Here is a 21650-nt window from a genome sequence, read left to right on the forward strand (position 1 = left end):
GCATTTAGTGGTATGAGAGGTGGAATATGAAAGAATTATCTTTGCACAGTTTAGTATTAATGGTCCTTAGTTGAACTTGAGAGAAAGAACAGTAGTTGCTCCGTAGGTCTTCTGCGTCACAAAAGTAATTGATACCCTTAATATACAAATGCATGTGTTCCATAATTATATGTTTTTGTTCTGGTTGCCTTTGCACTATCTGTCATAACACTGAAATTCATTTTGAAAAATGTTACTTTGCAGAGACTTCAGCAACACAGAAACGCTTTGCAGCGAACATAAGTACTATTGTGAAATCTGCTGTAGTAAGCAAGAAGCTCAAAAAAGGTAGGTTAAACCAAATATTTACATTTTTAAATATATGGCTAAAGAAGTAACCAGCTTGAAAAAGACCGCATGAATGTCAGGGCAGGAATGCAGAATTACCTCATACTGCAAAAAGACAAATCCTTGATATTGCTGTTTAGCGAACTCTCTGACGAGGTCTGCTTCAGAACTCTGCTTGAAGTCAGTAATTTGGTTTTACTCATCCACCTTTTCCCAACTTAAAGTTGTATTGCCTCTTCTCTCTTTCTTTGTCCTCTGTTTCATTCTATCTTGTTTTAGTAATTTACTGATCATTGTTTTATTAAAGTTATCCAGCATTTCTTTTCCAGGATATACCCTGTTCTCCATTCTCCTGTTTCACCCCAGTTTGGTTTATTTTCCGCTTATGTCTAAACTTGATGACTGCCTAAATTACCAAACCACATCCCCTGTCTATGGAGGTCTGGCTGCATGGTCATGTTTGGGTTAATATCAGTTTCAGGTTTCCTTAGCCCTTCTGATCTGCTGCCAGCTCCTGCTACATACTCTCACGTCTGTGGTCTCATATCAGCTTAAATTTCCTTCTTTTCATTTTTGAAATGTACTTTACCATTACGTAAAAAACAGCTTGACCCATTATTGATAACTCACCGTTGCCAGGTCTGTCTTTTACTGCTTTCAATCTAAAAGTCAATAGCATTTCTTCTCCGTTTTCTTCCTTTCGTAGCTTATTTTCTTCTCTGTTGTCACTCCTTCACCTGTTGTCAGTTCAGCCCTCCACAAATACGATGTTAACTTTACTGTTGGCCGGGTGTACACTCAAGTGTTAGTTGAAGTGATCTACTTTTATTGGATGCATTTGTTACTGTTTATCAGTATATTCTGTTTGTTCTTTGTAATTCTCTTTGACCCCAATTTAAGAAAAATTTTTGCAATCACAAAATACAGTTGAAGCGACAATAAACATTTGTGCAATTGATAGGTCTCGCCTATGTTTTTTAGTCGTTCTGTACAGTGTTGTCGTACCTGCTATGCAACATGGCTAAATCAAAAACCTCATGGGCGCTATTGCCTGTCATTTTGAAGATGAGCACGTACGCTCAGCATGGTACAGAGGGGCGCAGGCTTTTTTTGTTGTTGTTCATTTAATGATGCGCTATGGATTGGTAAATAAAACAATAAAAAAGTCTTCCAAACAGTCTTTTTGTAGATCAGAAGTGCCTAAACATGTAAATGAATCAGCAGGGAGTGAATTGGGGAGGTGTTGTGGCAAAGGAACACAGCAGATGGGGGTGCGAAGTAACACAATGGCAGGTGTGAGGTAACAGGGGGAGAAACAACATGAAGGAAAGAATATGGGTGAAAGAAAGCAACATGGAGCATAGGGAGAGCAAGAGGGAGCAACATGACTGCAGTGGTGGGGAGAGAAGTGCAACTTGGGGGTGGGGGGAGCACATGATGGATAAAACTGGCAGACGCATGCACTCTCATGGAGTGCTTAAACAAAAAGAAAAAAGTAGTTACCAAAAAAGCGAGCAGAGGAGGCATAGAAGCCCACAAACCAATAGTAAAGAGGCAGTGCTACATAGGAGGGACAGACACAAGATGGACAGGCTGAAACAAGGCGAGTGATCCAATAGAAAGCAAACAAATAAAAGTGACAGTAAAGCGAACTAGTGGTTATCAATGGGTGGGCTGAAGCCCCTGTATGTACTTGGTATACCCATAATATCTCTTTTGCAACCTGTGCTGTTTGGTAAGCTCTACCTATTAACGTGAATTTAGGCTTGCCGTTCCCAAATCCTGATTTGCAGAATTTGGAATTTCCTACCTAAATGCGGCTGGCGTAACTTGAGAAATCTTGGTTGGAACCTGTATGTTCCCTGGGGAGGTGCTAGTGGGTGCTGTTGGGGAATATGTATTTAGCTTAGTAACAAATTAGATCCCTCACTGACAAACACATCCTTGGAAATCGGATATTATCATTACTCTGGATGGGCACACAATCGCAAAGATTGACAAAAAACATTGACATCCAAGCACACATTCCCATACACACACCCTAACACCATCCATATGTGGGTGTTCTCTCTGATATGAGTCCATGCCATGCGCAAATCACCCTTTATCCTGCTCTTATAAGAACAGTTCAGCACGAAAGGTGAGGGCAGATCCCCTTCAGATGGAAACTCAAGCAGCCCCTTGGCTGGTTGAGCACGAGGCCGGCGTTTGGGCGTACCCATTGCACTTTTTGAGGAAAATAAACATCTGATGCTTGAATTAATCCTAGCTGTTATTTACCCTGGACCACGTGCAAATCCATCTTTTTTTGTTGCCCATCATGCTAATGTAGACCGAGACCATCTATACGCAAGCCAGCCTTGATCCTGTTCCAATTGAAACAGCCCAGCATGAACTAAAAGGCAAGGGTTCCCTTCAAAGGCTGAATGTGTTTTTGTTTGCACTGCTTCAATCTGTGCAGCCCAAAACGACCTGAAGAAGCCACTAACATCTGCCAAACTGTAATGTTCACTAAGGGATGATGAAGCAAAGTCCAGTGCGTGGTGTCTGGGCACAATCATTGGGAGTCAAGTAGCCAATAGGCTACAACATGTACGACAGAAGGTTCTAGTACCTATACACACCAGAGTCCCCTCAGAGTGCACAAGATATTTAAAAGAATTATTACAGCCTGTCGCAGTAGGAGTTTTACAATGCCCATAGGTTGAGTTAAGGATTACAGCAACCTCTCAAGCTAAAACAAAGCTAGAAAGCACAGACCAGGGCTCAAATGCAGACATCTTTGGAACTGGTAAACTGACATGGGTACCGTCAGTAATTCTAGAATCATGGCAGCCTCCAATGACCTCTCGGAAAACCCCAGACCATGTTCGGGAGCCACGGTGAACCTCAGGGCTCCAGGATACCACTGTAAGGAGCTTTCACGTCTCCCAGGTTGGGGGGTTGGAGAGTGGGAAGGTCAGGGGGTTATAGCAGGTTCACCAAGAGTTGTTGCAGATGACAGTTCTTCCACTTGGCCCTTGGTGATGTAAACAGATCAAGTTGCAGCACAACAGGTGGGGACCCTCCTGTCCTAAAAGGGTGAGGGCTCATAATGACCCCCCTTAGTCGTCACAGGCAGCTCTACGGGTCAAGCTCGTCTATTTAGGGTGCAGCCCAGCTTCCCTTTCCACAGCAAGCAGAGTTGTTCGGCACCTCTTCCGTCTGGATTCTTGGTCCAGACATGCCCAGTGTTTCAGGAAGATAGTAATCAGGCCGATCGTAGCTGTGGGTCACAGTCCTTCTCAACTTTACTGGTATAGTGCTCCCTCCTTGGTTGATGAGTGACCTTCTTACTGGTATTTATGACAGCAGCTAGCCAGTTGGCAGCCATCTTCTCCAATCACATTTTTGCATGAACTGTTCATGCCAGTGCCCTGGACAACTGAAACCTCTCCTGTGGCTGTATCACGATGGTCTTCACTGATCCAGTGCAGAGCCGAGCACCTGTTTTATGCACCTGCAGGGTATGTAGTGAACTCCTTTAACCTAGTATTTCTCTCATTTCTGGCTTTATTTTCAAACAGCACAGCTCAGAAACAAATAATGCAAACCTTGCTCATTGTGACCAAGCTACACTATCTGAAAATATAGCACTAACTCGAGAAGTATCTTGTTAAATAAATCCACGTTATGCCTTGCAGGTGCATACAACAGGCGCTTGACCTGTGCTGTGCCATAAAACCATCATCGTAGAGACTCGGGGTAGGTTCCACTTGGTTCACTTAAAATATATATTGCATTCCAGGAAGCAGGCAACATTTCAGAGAGATACGGATCACTAAGGAAAAGGGGAGGAGTGGATAATGCTGTAACATAAGTTCTACAGAAAATTACAAAGGAATACCCCAAGACACACCATTTGAGGCAAATATTACAACTTTCATACCACTGTGAACCCTCCCATGTAAACACACAGGCTTTCCTCTCAACCACCTCATAAACAGCAGTTACACACCTTCCACCTATAGCCCACACATATGGAAGTAAAAGATCCCAGCTAAGAGACACTGGCAAATCTTTTCACCCTGAGGGCCATTAGACCTGTGGTGACCAGATGTCCCGGATTTCCTCAGACAGGGTGGGTTTTCAGAGACTGACCTTGCACCCCGACTCTTTTTCTAATTTTAAATACACGTCCCTGTTTTTGGGACAAATGTCAACTCTATACTGAAAAGCAGAATTGAAATGTGTGCCTGGTGCCTCCAAAGTTCTAAACAACTCACATAATTTATCTGTTCGTATCAGTCAGCACAGGAGGTGGTCAGGTTCGCCCAGCAGAGGGAAGGAGGTTGGAGGTACAGGCTGGAGGTCCTAGTACTGTTATGTAAATGTAGCCTTGTAAATGTTTGCATTTGCAAGACTACCTTTACATCTGACCAACTCCTGCGCTGTCTGAAGGACATCCACGGCAGCTCTCGTGATTAAAATGTCCAAATGCCTTGTTGTGCCAGATGCGTTTCCAGAAGAATTTCCCTTTCTCAATGGCTCGGCACAAAGGGAACACAGAGGCCAAAAGTATCGCTGCACTTCCTTCGTGTTTTTAAACCATGCCACAGTGGCCGTGGTTTGAGTGCATGTTGGTAGTTGGAGTCCACTATTATCAACCCTTCGTGGGTGCCTCTCATTACGTTCCTCAGTTCTTGTTTGCCTTTAGTAGGATCCCAGGCAACTTTCCGTGCATGTATTCAGCCTTCTGTAACTGTGTCAAATGTCACACACATCTCCATAAGCACCACTCACTTACATCGGTGCTCCGGACTCGCACAGGTAGCGTTGGGGCTTTCCGTGACCGAGGCAGACAAATATATCTCTCTGAAGGAAAAAGATAAATTATGTTATTTCAGACGCTTCTGCTTTGAATATATATATATCTATATCCTACTGGCGGTCGCCAGTAGGTAGTTATAGTTAGAACCTAGTTTCCATAGGAAAAACGTTTTTTGATCTGCCAACATCTTTGACGCCGTTTGCCGAATCTTCACGAAATTTATAAACTAATGGGGCGCTCCGGTCAGCTCCTGTCTTGAAAGTTGCAGGGTGATTCGTCAAGGTGGGGCAGAGAAAAAAGGGGTTTCCCGTGGATGACATCATCCACGTGAAAATCTGATCCAGCTCCTCACACCCTAATATAACCTTTCATGCACTCACTGTGAAATACAGACTACCATTTTCGAAACCATAGACACACCAATACCAGTTACTACATACGCACTCACTGATTCCTAGGTGTACACACACATCCACTCATTCACTCATACATGCAGTGACTCATCAATACAACACTATCATATGCACTCATACACCTATACAGACACTCACACACCGCAACTCATCCAGAGGTACTCGCATACCTAGTCAGTCATGCAAAGAATCAATCACACTTCCATTTACTCACATACACAGTTATACACACACCACCTCACTTATTCCTACAGCTACTAACGCATACTTACTCTCTTATACAATAACTGATACAAGTACACACTCATCCGTACAGCCACTCACAGTTACTGACTCTCACGTATAGTTATTTATATACTCCAACTCTCACATACACTGCCTTTTACATATGTACTTACTTGGACATGTGCCACTGAGACATCCATTCACCCACCCATACAGCTGTTCCACATGACTCTTGAACCCATACACCCAGTGAATCAACCTCTCACACATCTATGCACAGAGTAACACACCTCCCGCCCTTCCCCCTCCCCCCCCCCCTACACACACACACACACACTCGGGCACCCTTACAAATACTCAGCCAACCAATCAATAACCCATATAGACACTCATGTAGCTACTGACCAACCCATGCAGCAGCTTACACATCAGACAGGCTGATACATACATTCACACAGTTTAGTCACTAACCCATGCATTCAGTAAGACACATTTAATCACTCACTTATACAGTCAGTCACGCACCTACTAAATCCTCCATCCAGGCACTTATACACCCACTCATTCTTCAAAACACCTTGGCATATATATATATAAAACATATTTAAACCTTATAGAAACACACAGTCACTGGATGATGTCATCAGTGACGTCATCGGTGATCTCACTGACCATGTCATGAATGATGTAATATGTGACGTCATCAGCAGTGCATTGTGGGGGCGCAAGTTATATTCAGCTGAACTAACTATATATATATATATTATCTATCTACTTACCTACTTACCTACTGGAACAGGCCCGACCGAGATATATATATATATATATATACATACACCTTGATCATTCTCCGCCTTTTGTCCTACTTTTATGTCTGGCCAGTCCCTGTTTTATTTCTCAAAATCTGGTCAGTTTAGATCTCTTCCCCAGAGAAGGTAGAAAGGCCTGTCCGTCTGCAATAATCCACTCAGTCATCACCCCAGTCCCACAAAAGCTGGGATACAGAGGGCCGGATCCACTCCCTCATGGAGAGATGCACTTTGGGTACGTCCTCCCATCTGAATATCCCTGAGATTTCAACCCACTTAGCAGGGAGGCCTGCAGTGAGCGCACATGAATGCTAGACTCACTGTATGAACCAGCAATGGCAAAGCCAATAAGTCTTGCCTATGCAAGAGCTATTGGCTTTGCCAATGTGCTTTAGCCGTGTTGTACACCAGCATAGCCGCTGTTCAGCATGGCTAAAATGTAGTAGCTTAGAATAAAGTGGTGAGGAGTGTCACAGAGTAGAGTGGAATGTTGTGGGTGGAAGGGCATAGAGTAGAGGCGCTTGGAGTGGAGTGGCATAGAGTGTCATGGAGTGGTGTAGAATGTCGTAGGTTAGAGTGGAGTGGTGTAGTTGTGTAGAGTAGAGTTGTGCATATAGTGGAGTGGCAAAGAGTGGAGTAGAGTGTCAGAATGAAGTGTCGTGGAGGGAATAGAGTATTGTGGAGGTGTATAGAGAGAAGTAGTGTTGGGGAGCGGCATAGAGTGTCGTAGGGTGGATTAAAGTGGAGTGGTGTGGAGGGAATTGAGTGAAGTGGATTGTGGTAGAGTGGCGTGGTGTCGTAGTGTAGCGTGGAGTCGCGTGGAGTGGCGTAGAGTGGAATGGTGTGTCTTTGAGTACTGTGGAGTGGTGTAGAATAGAGTGGCTTGACGTAGAGTGGCGTGGCATAGTATGGAGTAAGCATGGCTTGGTCGTGCACTGCCATTACAGACAACACATTTTCAATTGAAATAACCATTACATTTCCACAGGCTTACCTTTTTGCTGATAAAACGATACAGCGCACAAACAACAATGTGTAGAAATGTCATCACCTAGTGTATTGGTTAGTTTTGATTGTATTCAAATATTTGTTTTCACACACTATAGATTTTTTTTTTTTAAATGTGCACCATATATTCTTTCCTAATTCTGATATATTCTGAAATATATGCACAGGTAATTTGCAGATATTTAAACTGTGTGCTAGCAAAAAGCCTTTTCTTTCAGAGCAAGATCTATATAAATAAAAATTTAAATGTTTGTTTGTTCAAAATCGCAAATCTCCGAAAGTTCTTCACAGATTGCTTTGAAATTTTCACACAACGTTGGATTCGAATACGAGCGTGTTCTTATATACACAACGTTCGTTTCGAATACGCGTGTGTCGAATACGCGCGTTTTTAATAGAGAGCCAGAACAGACAAATAAAAATTTAAATGTTCGTTGGTTCAAAATCTTAAATCTCCGAAAGTTACGTAGAATTCGAATTTGTGCGTGTTTTTAAATACACAATGTTGGTTTCGAAATGCCTCGCAGAAGATCAAACTTAGGTCGTCGAACTCGCGGAGCGGAAGCAGTGCGAGAACTAATTGCAAATCAAACTAAGGAAGAAAGGGCATCAACTAACGAGCGAAACTGACAAAGAATGGCTAAAATACGTGCCGAGGAAGCAGCAGCGTGACGTGCAGCCAGATTTGAGGATGCACGGCTGCGAGCACGGCGATTTCTATCTTTTCCATTTAACCAGACTGAGCCACAGCAACGCGTGACCGGGTACAGCTATCAGGATGGCAGACTGGAAAGTGGGTGGAGGGAGGTGGGAGGAGATGGTTCACTTTACAACATTAAGAAAGGACGCATAGAGATGCTGCGCAACAACTATAAGGGAGACAATAGTCTACATATATTATGATGGACAGTTGGTGTCCGGATGGCAGACCGGGAAGTGGACGCATAGAGACAATAGTCCACATATATTAGGATGGACAGTTTGTGTCAGGATGACAGACTGGGAAGTGGGTGGAGGGAGAAGGGGAGGAGTTGGTTCACTTTGCAACAATAAGAAAGGAAGCATAGAGATGCTGCGCATGGAGGGAGGGGGGAGGAGTTGGTTCACTTTGCAACATTAAGAAAGGACACATACAGATGCTGCGCAACAACTAAAAGGGACGCATAGAGACAATAGTCTACATATATTAGGATGGACAGTTGGTGTCAGGGTGGCAGATCGGGAAGTGGACGCATAGAGACAATAATCCACATATATTAGGATGGACTGTTGGTGTCAGGATGGCAGACTGGGAAGTGGGTGAAGGGAGGGGGGGATGAGTTGGTTCGCTTTGCAACATTAAGAAAGGACGCATAGAGATGCTGCGCAACAACTACAAGGGACGCATAGAGACAATAGTCACAAAAACATATTGTATACCCACAAGAATTGACAAATTAAACCTATTAGAAACGTGCGCTTATTCTTTTCTTTCTCTTCCACATAACCAGACTGAGCCACAGCAACGCATGGCCGGGTACAGCTAGTTGTCACATAAATTATCTCACTTTAAAGTCAGAGAAAGCGAATTAAACACCAAGCTCTATCGGAAGACAGAGCCTGACATAAGAACCAGATTTAAAGGCCTGTTTTGAGAAAATGAGCACTTATGGAAGAATACAGTAAATAGGCTATGTCCACGGGAGGACTAACTCAAGCTGGACATCTAAAACCAATAAAACCACACAAAGCCAATGGTAAGCAGTGTGCAGAAAGCATTCCCAGGGAAGCTTTCAAATGTCTCCTAGATGTCTTTAGGTAGGCTTCAACCTAAAAATGGTAAAAACATGGAGAGTGTACAGGAACAAGACACAGGACAGGAAAGTATAGCTCTATAAAGCTGTTGAGAGGAGTTTCCGTCCCGACAATAGCTCCTGAATCTAAAACAAAAAACTGAAAATTGCTCCCATGCTTTTGAGAACCAGAAAGTCCAACTGCTCTCTAACCACATATGATACAATTTTAATTTGGCGAGGAACCTGTTCCAGTCATGAGAATAAGACAACCTCTCATATTGAGTAAAACAAAACATCTCCAGTACTGAAGTTGCCACTCGCTTCTACTGTAATTTGGAAAATACTGCCTCTTTTGTTACAGTGATAGAAATTATTTGAAGAAATACCTTAGTCATGTAATCTGTATAGATTTCTTGGCGACTCATCATAAGGCTTATGAAATCCTGTGACATGTCGTTAGTATTTTAGTGTGGTACAGGCCATTGTGACTGCTGCATGCAACAGAATATTTTATGGGAATGCTGTCAATGCAATTTTCTGTTGATTTGTTCTGCAGAAACTTCAAGCCTTCCAATAGTAGAGGTGCCTTTTTGGCAAAGTCTTTGCAAGCAGAGTAGGAACATTTAAATATATAATGATTAGATACAGCACAATATGGAAGCCAATAAGATTGAACAAATTCTGATGAAAACGACCCATCTTTTATTCTCAAGGTTGATAAAATACTTCATGATCATTTGAACACCTAAAGACAATTCAGCTTGTGTAATGCATTATGTAAGTAGTTATTTTTATTAGCACTACCGTTCTTGTTGTTCGTTAATATTACTCCCCTGGCTCCTGATACACAAAGACGCTCAATTCAAACTCCTCACCCATACGTTCAAGGCACTATACAACTCGGGCCCCAGTCGCATCTCCTTCCACCAACCACCCAGACACTTCCATTCCACAGGACCCCCTACTCGCACACATTCCATGCATGCACAGAACCAGGTCAGTAGGACAGGTGTTCTCTTACATTGCTCCTAAAGCATGGAATAGCTTCCCGCTCCGCATCAGAGCCTTCTCCCCAATTCTTGAATTGTGCAAGAAGCTGAAGACCTGGCTTTTTCAATTAGCCTATAGGCAGTGCTAGCAAACACAACCGATTTAGTGTCAGGGTACCCTCATGGGTGATAGTGTGCTTTACAAAAGCACATAGCATTACATAACGAGTGGGTTATTCATAAATGAAAGATTGTTGAATTGCCACTGTGTCGCGGAACTCTTCTAGATTGGCTTAAAGAAACCTGAAAACATTGCCTGCACAGGATTGCTCAGTAGGTTTGTGTTCGGGTTGCAGTCTGTCTTTCTAATTCACTGTTGAGTCGTTGAATAAGATGGTTAGATTGCGACACCTGGGGCTTTGGGGACCACCGAGGTTTTGTAACAGCTCTCCAGGCTAGACTGTTAAAATGCACTCTATGTTTGCATGTTTTCATAAGCACGCATAAACCCTCCACTTAGCACATAATACTAATGGTAAATGACCTCGAGACAAAACCTCATCTTCCCTCACAATTTAACCACTAGTAGAATCTAGTTGAACATTATGTTACTCACTCATAGGACCTTCTGGCTTATATACCACTATCAGTGAGTCTTTAATTGACCTCAGTCAGACATGAGAGTTGGAAAACTTGGTTCGAGACCAGTTATGTTTACACTGCCAAATTGCTTGATCAAGCTACTGGGAACTGCTGAAAACATTAATTGGATCACCAAATATTCTAGACCCTCATGGCATCCGGTTTTGGTCACCGTGTTGGTATTGAATGTCATGATGTAAGGGTTACTGGAAGGTTATTTGTCATTGTAACCTTTGGAATGTGATGACAAGGATGTAACTCGAATACAGGAGGAGGTAGTGAGAGGAGGACCGGTGCAGTTGGAGGATGTATACCGAGCTGCCTCCTTCCCTTCTGTGCTAGGGCTTGTTGTATCTTAGTAAGTGTCCTGCCTCTTACAAGGGCTGAAAATGCAATAAATCGAATTTGCACAACTACGTGTAGAACATTCATTACAATTTTAGCGATAGCGACCATAGCACATGAACCCTTGCACTGGCCGTTACTAGGACAAGTCTAACAGGGTGAACATATTTACACTGGATGTCAAATCAAGATGTTGTGGTTCAAGCATTTCAAGACCGAGGAAAGGTTTGTTCAGTGTGTCTCCTTGCCTAGTCCATAAGATTGTTTGATTACAAATATTATGTAAGTTATCTGCCTGGGGTTAAGAACAAAATTGCGGACTATCTTAGCCGGTTACCCAGTTCTGATAAGGTCACAGGTGAAAAGTGTGTGGAAACCGAAGATGTTGAGGAATGCTGTTTGGCTGATATTATAGATGAATATAATGATGTCTTGAAAAGGGAATCAAAAGATGCTTTGGAGAAAGATGTAGTGTTACAAGGGGGATGAAGTGGATACGTGAAGCTAGTCAAATAAGAGCGAAATGGAGGAAGATACACGTGTCTTTTGGGAGTTGAGATGCGAGCTGTCTGAGGAGGATGGTAAAGTGGTATGAAATGGAAGAACAATTGGCCCAAGTGCGCTCAGAGACAAAGTATTAGACATTTGTCAGGAGGGGCATTTGGGGATCAAGACAAAAAAGCAGAGTGAAAGAATTATATTGGTGGCCAGGAATGATGTGGCGGTAGAAAGGAAAGTAAGAGAATGCGAGTAAACTTTTGTCATCTTTAATCCGCCACTGATTCTCTGGATATGCCATGGGAAAGGATCAGTTTCGATATAGTGGGTCCCATTTATAAAGGCATGATTCACAGGCACATAATTGTTTGTTTTGATCATTTTGCCAAATGCCAGAAATAGAAGTTGTATCAAAAGTTGATTCTAATACTGTGGTGAGTTTTCTGGACCATAGAATGTTGAGAGAAGGTTTACCTAAATGCATTATTACAGACAATGGTCCCCAAGTCACTGGAGAAACCTTTAAAGAGTATTTGTGTAGGACTGGCATAGTACATAAAACCAACTCACTCTGTCACCCTACCGGAAATGGAGCTGTGAAGCGCTTCAGCAGGGTGATAAAGAATGGCAGACAATTTATGGAAAAAAAAGCTCAACTGTCCTGGGACAAAGAATTATGGCGGACTGGGTGGGCGTACAGAGTGAAACTGTGTGTGTCGACAGGAAGAGGTAGTTGAGAGTAGGACCGGAGCAGTTGGAGGATGTATACTGGGCTGCCTCTCTCTACCTTCTGTGCTAGGGTTAAAATCTATAATAAATCGTATTTCTCCAACTACGTGTGGAACATTCCTTACATGTAGAAAACAAGATGTTGGTTCTTTTTTTTCTAATTTCTTCCGAGATCTGAAACTCCAAACCAATCAATTTCTGCTTTGCTCTCTAACTCCTGCTCTTCAGTTAGAAACTAAAGACCTTCAGGTATAAGCATGGTTATGCCTTTGAATGTTGGCCTCAAGCTAGTACTTCTACCTCCCTGTCCAGTGTATCGTCTCATTCCCCTCTTCTGTTTTCCTCCACTCCACACCCATCGTGGACAGCAGAGGCGCAGCTAGAGTGAAATTTCGGGGGGTGTAGGGAGCTAATAAATTTTTCGGAGGGGTGGGTTCAATTCTTTCAGCCATCGGCAGAGTGAAAATGCAAGGGTTCTAAGAAGGGGTGAAAGAGCAACAAAGCCTCGTTAACGAGTAAAATGGGCTTTTAAAGACCTGTGAAGTACTCTGGTGCAGCTGTGTGTTTGCCCGGGCTGAGAGCTAAGTGTGTGCCCGGGAAGCTGTCTCAGCCCGGGCTGACACACACGACGGGGGTGCTGAAGCCCTTAGTGCCTAATGGGTGGTGCGTGCCTGGTGGACAGCACCCTGTTTCTTCGTAGCCAGGTTCTGTGTTGCATATATTCCTATATATAAAACCATGCATATATAAATCTGTACCAACATTCCTACTAGGTGATGTGTGCATTGTTGCAAATGGCATCGTGCTGGTAATACCCAATTGTTTGGCCCTTTTTTGGCACTCAAGATATTTTGCTGAGCAGTATGTGTTTTTATTTAGTGTTGTCACGCAGTGGGTTGTATGTTCTTTGTTATTATCAGGATATTGCCTTGTACCCATTAACTCCATACAATGTGGTGCCCATCAAAAGTTCTTTCTTCAGCCAATTCTTTTTAATGGTAATCTACATCCCTTGTCTGGTCTAAACTAGTCCTGGGTTTCACTTATATACAATAAGAACCGAGCACCAGGAGTTATTTTGCAGATTGATAAACGGTAATCTCGTAGGTATCCTTATTGGATGTAACACAATAAAAATGGAAGTCGTTACGTATATTTACATCTTTCCTTCTCATTACTACTAGGATACAGCATGTCGATGCAATGCTGAACGCTACAACTCTTGTAGAGACATTTTATTTTTTTAGTAGTCTGGCTTATTTTCTCACCAGGGTCTAGAGGATCCAAAATGTTATCAATTTTCTTGCTCGCTCATCCCCTGATTGAGATCTCTTTACACAAACTCCTGGTTCCTCAGGACGTTCGGGTCTTTGTTCTCTAGCACCAACCATCACCTCACCTAGCTCCTCATTTTCTGAATGTCAACGATAATGCTATAACCCCTTCTCTCCCTCCCCCCTTCATGCCCCACAGCCACATCCCCTACCCCGAGACTGCTTTTGTATTTACGGTTATCTTTCATTCACAAGAGACTTGCTTTTTACATGCACGTAGTAATTTTGTGGAACAGTCTCCCTGGCATAGACTGGTCAAGTGCCATTATCAGTTTACAAAGTATGTTACAATAAGGGGTGCAATTGTGTTTTACCCCCCAAAAAAATCACAGCATGTTTTGCTTGTCGCATATAAGCATCGCATATAACCTTATTCTAAGATGGTCCTGTGGAACTTAATCGTATCACTTTCAAAAGCCTGGATAACTATGCACAGTTTGAGCTTATTGTACCCATATCTCTTAAGGAAGGTGTCCATGGCGGAACAAAAAATGATTGTTCCTTTTCACACCCGTTTCTCAAATTGATTACTTCTTGAGTTTTATTCTCCCCTCTCCTTCTTAGCCCTCTGAAACGACCATTGTTGTATGTATAAATACATTTTTACCAATTGTCTGTGCATGATTGTATATGACCAAACAAGCAGCAAACCTACAAAATGTTAAATATAAAGAGCAGTCCATTGACCATGTTGAAAGCAGTAGAGGAGTTTATACCATGTTCCATACCTCTTAGATGAGTTTGGAATTATAGAGTTGGTCACAGTATCTACTATAGACACTCTGAGCTGCAAAAGTCAAAATAAAGCGCAACAAAATTAAAGGGAAATCGAAGAGAGTGATCTACATATTTTTATTATCAATATTTTGTGACAATAAAACAGTTCGCGTATTTTCATATAAAACTTTCTGAATTATCTATGTGACTGTGCGGGGGCGAAAACCTCCACCTTAAAATCCCTAATTTATTCGGAACTTAAAAGAACTTCATATCTTAAATAAATTAATGTGACATCATCATATAAAGTCTTAGAAATGCACAATTTACCTGACTTGGAGTTGTTAGCGAAGTTAATCGTGACTCGTAAAAGTATCTTGAGAAGTGCTGTACTTAGCAGGCAGAGGGAGAGTGACCTGGTAACGCTAAAGAAACACAAACACATGGAGCTAGTTATAGAAACATTTGCCTTTCTAGATCCAGATAACATCAGGTACAATCTGCCAGGTCAGTTTAAACTGAAATGTTTTAAGGTTTAGGCTGTTTTATATCCCTATTTATGAATCTGAGGGAATTTGGAATCGAGTGTTCAAAGGAAAGACTGCATGCCGGCTCCGTGGATATAAAATGGAAACGGTTACGCATACACTGTGCAATTACCCAAAACTATTGTATTCATGGAAACTATGCTTGCATCTGATTTTTAAAGATGCAAGAATAAGATGTATCCCTACGGCTGTTACATATTTTTTTTATACTAATAAATAATTGTTTTATTATACAATTATTGACATTTTTTAGCCATGCCTATAAACTGTTAGGATCTTGTATTTAGTAAATCTTAACTATATTCTTTTTTTTTAAACATCTTTTTATTGAAGTAAACAATTCCATCATAAGATGCATCTTGGAGCAGTGAAAGTGCGGTAGTGCCTACATTATAAAACCATGGCAATGCATTAGGTGGCGGGTACAATAACGGTCTACCTCCAAGCCAGTGGGTTCGCCATCCCAACCCCACCTCCCTGCCCTTCCCCTTCCCTCCGAGCCATCCCCCCTCCCGCCCCCCCTCAACCCCTCCCCCCCCACTTAATGTGCAAAGCGTGTCAGAAGCCAGGGCCCATCGCCTCCCAGGGGAGGAAGTGCCGAACGTCTGTCGTGTGCGGTGTCTAGCAAGGGGAGTTCCTACTGCGTGCCCTCCGGGGTGTCCAACCATTCCCCTCTGTGCCTCCTCCATGCCTGCCAGATCTTTTCCCACTTTTTGGGGCAACCCCGACTTTTGTAGATGACTTTCTCCGCCCTCTGGCACCAATCCATATCTCGCTCCCATTCCTCTATCGTTGGCACCAAGTCATTCCCCCAAATACGTGCAATGTTCCGTTTTGCCACCATGCTTGCGAAAGCCAACCATATCTTATCTCCCTTGGGCCATGTTACCTCTCCCGTGACCCCCAGACTATGCCACCTAGCCTCCAACAGGACCTCCGCCCCCACCACCTCTTCCATTATATCCTTTAGTCTAACCCAATATGGCCGAATTTTAGGGCAGTCCCAAAGAATGTGGAAGAACGTGCCCTCGTCCCCACACCCTCTCAAGCAAAAGTGTGATGTCGCATATCCCATTTTAATTTGTACCGTGCGTGGGGTGTAGGACCTGTGAAGGATGCAAAGCTGCACCAATCGGAATCTAGCTCGGATCGCCACCTCCCTAGGACACTGCAGGGCCTCATTCCAGTCATCATCCTCTAACAAGCCCAAGTCAGACTCCCATTTTTCCCGCAGAGGTCCGAGTGTGTCTGGAATATTATTGACTAGCTTCTTATAGCTTTATCAATCATCGGGTCCAACAGCAGCCTGTCTTCAAGCGGGGCGTATTCAGGTAGCTGACCCCCCTGTGACAAATGCGAATAGATAGCATGCTTGAATTGCTGATAGTGGAGGAATTCGCCATCACCCATATGGAATTCTAACTGTAGAGCCACAAAGTCTACCACCTGTCCCCTCTTCCAGACATCTCCCAGTAGATCAAGGCCTATCAGGCTCCATTGTCGGTGGTCACGGAGCTTCGCGACCTCCCTGACCTCCCCGAGGAAGTCACCCCTCCATAGGGGCGTCTGGGCCGTGAGCCTCCTCTCCCATCCAAGCAATTTTGTTGCCCGGTGCCATATCCCAACCACCGCCGCGGTCTGGGGGGGGGCAGAGGCTGACTACGACGTGGCTTAGAGTAGAGGGCCGCTAAATAGGTATCCGCGCCTAGGGCCATACGATCCACCCGATAGGCAGGCTCATCCTGCGGGGCGAATACCCACCCATTAACGTTAACCAGCTGCGTCGCCCAATAATATAGGCGGATATCGGGCACCGCCAGACCTCCCTGATAGAGGCCGCGCTGCAGTTTGCGAAGGGCAATCCGCGGACTCCCCCCGTTCCACAAAAGGGAGCGCAGCTCTGCTTCCACCGTTGTAAAGAAATGATCCGGGATCGGAAAGGGTGAGCTCTGCAACACATACAGCAAGCGTGGCAGGGCCATCATTTTAAAGAGTAAAGTTATGCCCATGAGGGAGACTGGTAGAGTCCGCCAGTGTTGCACGTCGCTGTGCAGGCGATCAAGTTGTGTCTGCACATTGAGTCGGAGAAACTCCGAGGCAGACGGCATGACCCATATCCCTAAATAACGAAACGTCTCACGCCAAACCAGGCCCTTGCAGCCGGCCACCGTGGGCGGCTGGGGTCCCGCCAAAACGTACCCCAAGGATTTGCTCCAATTGATACGGTACCCGGAGTGTTCCCCAAACGTATGTAGCATAGCCATTAGACGTGATATGGATTCCGCCGGTCGCTGGGTGTAGAGTAGTATATCGTCAGCGTAGAGCGATATGCGCTCTTCCCAGCCGCCCCTCATTTCTATCCCCCACACCCCAGGGTCCGACCTTACCCAGTGCGCCAGTGGTTCCAGTGCCAGGGCAAAGAGGGTCGGGGACAGGGGACAGCCCTGCCTCATGCCACGCCCCAACCGGAACTCCCGTGACATGGCCCCGTTAACCCGGACCCGCGCCAGCGGCCCCATGTACAACAACTTCACCCAGGAGCAAAAGTTGTCCCCGTAGCCCAATTTCTCCAGTACGGCATAGATGTATCGCCACTCGATGCTATCAAAGGCCATATGGGCGTCAAGGCGGAGCAATGTCGCTGGCACCTCCCGGGATGCGGCAGCCTTCTGCAGAACTCCGAACAAGCGGCGCAAATTGAGTCTCGTGCAACATAAAGCCCGACTGGTCCGGGCAGACCAGCGACTGGATGACCGCTCCCAGGCGTGTTGCAAGGATCTTCCCCAGGACCATCGTCTCATAGTTAAGGAGGGAGATGGGCCTGTACGAGCTGCATGCGCCCTGAGGTTTCCCCGCTTTATGGATCACCACGATCGTGGCCAGTCGCAGGTCCCTCGGAAGGTGCCCCACTTCCCGCGCCTCAAGGAACATATTGCACATATGCGGTGCAGTGTGGCTCGCCACACAGCCAAATGCTTCCGCCAGGAACCCGTTTGGTCCGGGGGCTTTCCCTGTCTGCAGGTCCCCCATAGCCTCCTCCACTTCCTTGACCGTAATGTCCGCCTCCAACACATCCCTATCAGCCGGGTCCAGCACCGGGAGTTGTAGGGGGGCCAGGAAATCGCGAAAATCCCCATCGCTACTAAGCGTGTGCGACCGGTAAACCTCCTCATAATATCACGCAAAGTCCTCCACGATGGCCCCTCTTGTGGTACTCACCGACCCCGTCCGGGTGCTCAATTCCCGGCACCCAACTGCGGTCTCGATCTTTCTTCTCCAACCAGGCGATCATTTTGTTCGCCTTATCACCAAGGTCATATACCCTCCGCTGGGTGGCCAGTGCATGCGCCCGTGCTTGGTCCGTTAGGACATCCCTTATTTCTTTGCTTAGGAGGCGTGCTTTATGCAGTCTGACCCGGTCCTGTTCTGGGGTGAGTCCCGTCTCACTGTCCTGGGCGTGAAGCTCCAACTCCAATTGCTCCACCTGTGCATGCCTGTCCTTACGTCTCCGCCCCACCTCAGCCTGGACAAAATCCCTGGCCACCGTCTTATATGCCTCCCATACTGTCCCCGGGGAATCCACCAAGCCGACATTCTCATTGAAATAGTGACCCACTCTCTCCCTGAAGCGCTCCTGAAAGTCTTTATCCTTAAAAAGAAAGGAGTCGAGCTGAGGGGGGACGCTCCGATCCCGGGTGGGGCCTAACAACTGAACCCCCACCGGTGCGTGGTCAGAAATTCCTCTAGCCTTAATGTGTCCATCCCGAAACAGTGTCATGCATTCTGTGCGTGTGATAATGTAATCAATCCTAGAGGAGGATCCATGGGCAGCTGACTGGTGTGTATACTGTCTCAGGTATGGGTGGTGTGCCCTCCATAGATCAGTTAAGCCCATTGCTTGCGTGAAATCCCTGAGATGATGCAAGCCTCCCCCATCCAGTGAGGACGTCGATCTATCCAGATCCCTAGCCATCACATCATTCATCACATCATTCATGTCCCCACCCAGCACTAGCGTCCCTGGAGGTAGCTCCAGCAACAACTTCCCCACATCCGGGAGGGTAGATGTGTGCAGCTTCGGAGGAATGTACAGTGAGCAGAAGTTCAGAGGGCGACCCTCCCACTGCGCTGACAGCGCCGTGTAACGACCCAGGGGATCAGACCAGCTTTGCCCCAGAATCAATGGCAGTGAATTCTTAATGAGTATATCCACCCCCCTGGAGCCTGTCGTAAAGCCCGAGTGGGCGCGCAGGGTGTAGCCAAACCTATCCAGAGCCCGACAGTGATTCCCCAGCAGATGTGTCTCCTGTAGGAGGACGACATCTGGAGCTTGCCTACGAAAGTACTGCAATACGACCGTCCGTTTGATTTTATTCTGCAGGCCGTTCACATTCCAGGATAAAATGTCTATATGTTGCGTCTTAGGTGAGTGTGAACCTGCCATGTCCTCTACCAAAGCTAAAGGGGAAGAACCCTCGCCCCCCTCGACCCCCCCTTCCATTCGCCCCGTGAGTGTGTCGATGGAGTCAAAACAGTGGCACAGTACAAAAACCAAGAATAACGAACAAAACCCAACCCCCCGCTCCCTCCCTCAACAACCCCCCACCCTGCTACCCTGCCTCTCCGGCCAACCGCGCCAGACATCCCCAAAAAGCAGAGCGCCTGTAGCCCTTGTAATGATAAACTTAGGGGTGAGTGTTGCAGCCAAGAAGTCCAACTCACGTCCTGTCCTAAACTGATGACCTAAAATGGAAAACCAACCCCTCCTCAGCCTAGGTACTGCCCCCCAGCCGAAGCGGGAACGAGCAGCAACTGCAGATGTACTTGTCCACTCGGTATCTGTCTCTACAAGACCCCCCTTTGGATCGATGCCTCCCCTCCCCCATTCAGTATAACAACAAGAGGAGCATTTCACAGTCTCGTAATACATTACATGTCCGTGAGCTCTTGCCAGTTCGAGTCCACACATTCCCTCAGCTCACTTCAGTTCCGGTGTCGCCGAGAGCCTGCGGGATCGCCTCCCAGCCGGCCGAGGCTGGCCCTCCTGGCGCCGCCGTGACCCCTCCAGCGATCCCACAGATGAGGCTGGAGATCGTGGGGCCGTGCTCCTCCAGCTTCCCTCGTGATCCAGGCCCCCCGCCGCTGGCCACGCTCTTCCAGCCAGGCATAGGCCTCCTCCGGGGTGGTGAAGAAGAAGGATCGTCCCTCCGCCAAAACCTTAAGGCGCGCCGGGAAAAACATCATATATCGGAAGCCACTCTCTCGAAGTTTCTTCTTGACTGCGTCGAATGGACGACGCTCCGGCTGGACCTTGAGCGTAAAGTCTGGGAAGAAGCAGATCGTGGCATCTTCCACACGCAAGTCTCCGTGTTGCCGTGCCGCCTGCTGGATCGCGTCCCTATCTCTATAATTAAGCACCCGCGCAATGATGGTCCGCGGCGGGGCCCCTGGGCGTGGCGGCGGGACTGGCGCCCTGTGCGCCCGTTCTACAACGAAGAACTTGGACAGTCTCTTGGGTTTCAGGGTGTTTAAGATAAGGTCCTCCATTACCAGCTCCACACTGGCCCCCTCCATTTTCTCTGGCACACCCACCACCCTAAGATTGTTCCTTCGGGCTCTCCCTTCCTGGTCCTCCAGGCATGCCACCATCTGCCTCTGTTGGTGCGTGAGGTGTTAAACCTGCTGCTGCAGCGTTTTGGCGGCGTCTTGTAGATCCACAATCGCCGCTGCGTTGTGCGCTGCCTTCTCGGACGTTTTGTTCAGATCGGCATGCTGTAGGGTTAGTTCAATCGCCATCTTGTCTATTTTAGACTCTAGCGTAGTTCCCAGGGACTGTATGGCCTGCATAATGGAGGCGAGAGACGGTTCAGGAGGGTGGGTAGGTGGCCCCGATTGGGGCTGCGGAGCGCCGCCCTGGTCCGCAGTATAATTATCCATGGTGTTGGATTGGGTCACAGTGGTCTTTTTGGGCTTCATGACTGCAGAGGGTAGCCGGCGGGCACTCCCGGCCCCTCTGACGGCTGCCCGCACCCGGCCGTCGCTGCCAGATAAACTGTCTTCAGTGCCCCAACACTCTAGGGGCCAGTCGCCGGATCCGCAAGCCGTGCCGCCCCGTTGCAGCTCCTCGTGACCGGCTAAGCTCGGCCTCCACGACCAGCACGTTCGGCGGAGGGGGGGAGGGGGGCCATCGGTAGCGCCTATGCAGGGCAGGAGACTGTTTGAGTGCCCTCTCCGCTTCACAGACCAAGGACTAGCGGCCTATGTGCCCAACTCGGCCCCCGCCTCGCTCTCCCACCCCCGTGCACTCCTCTCCCTCACCGTGTGTGTCCAGGCCAGCTCTCCAGGTCCGCACTCAAGCCTCCAGGCCCCCCTAGACAGGTGCAGACGATTGGACACCCCCGGGAAGGGTGATCCGGGCATCCCAGCCCGCAGCAGCCCTCTCTCCAGGGCAAGACGCGTAGCAGCAGGGCCTCTCGACCGG

General features: G+C 46.5%; 1 protein-coding gene across 1 annotated transcript in view; it reads left to right on the forward strand.

The window, feature by feature from the left end:
* The window catches only part of USP46 (ubiquitin specific peptidase 46), a 197560-nt gene that overhangs the window by 134458 nt on the left and 41452 nt on the right, over nucleotides 1-21650 (forward strand). Inside the window, exon 6 of the mRNA XM_078678198.1 lies at nucleotides 244-327. Within this exon, the coding sequence (XP_078534324.1) occupies nucleotides 244-327 (84 nt within the window). The remainder of the gene's footprint in view (nucleotides 1-243; nucleotides 328-21650) is intronic.

Source organism: Lissotriton helveticus, chromosome 2_2 (genome assembly GCF_964261635.1).
Source record: "Lissotriton helveticus chromosome 2_2, aLisHel1.1, whole genome shotgun sequence".
NCBI classification, from domain to species: domain Eukaryota; kingdom Metazoa; phylum Chordata; class Amphibia; order Caudata; family Salamandridae; genus Lissotriton; species Lissotriton helveticus.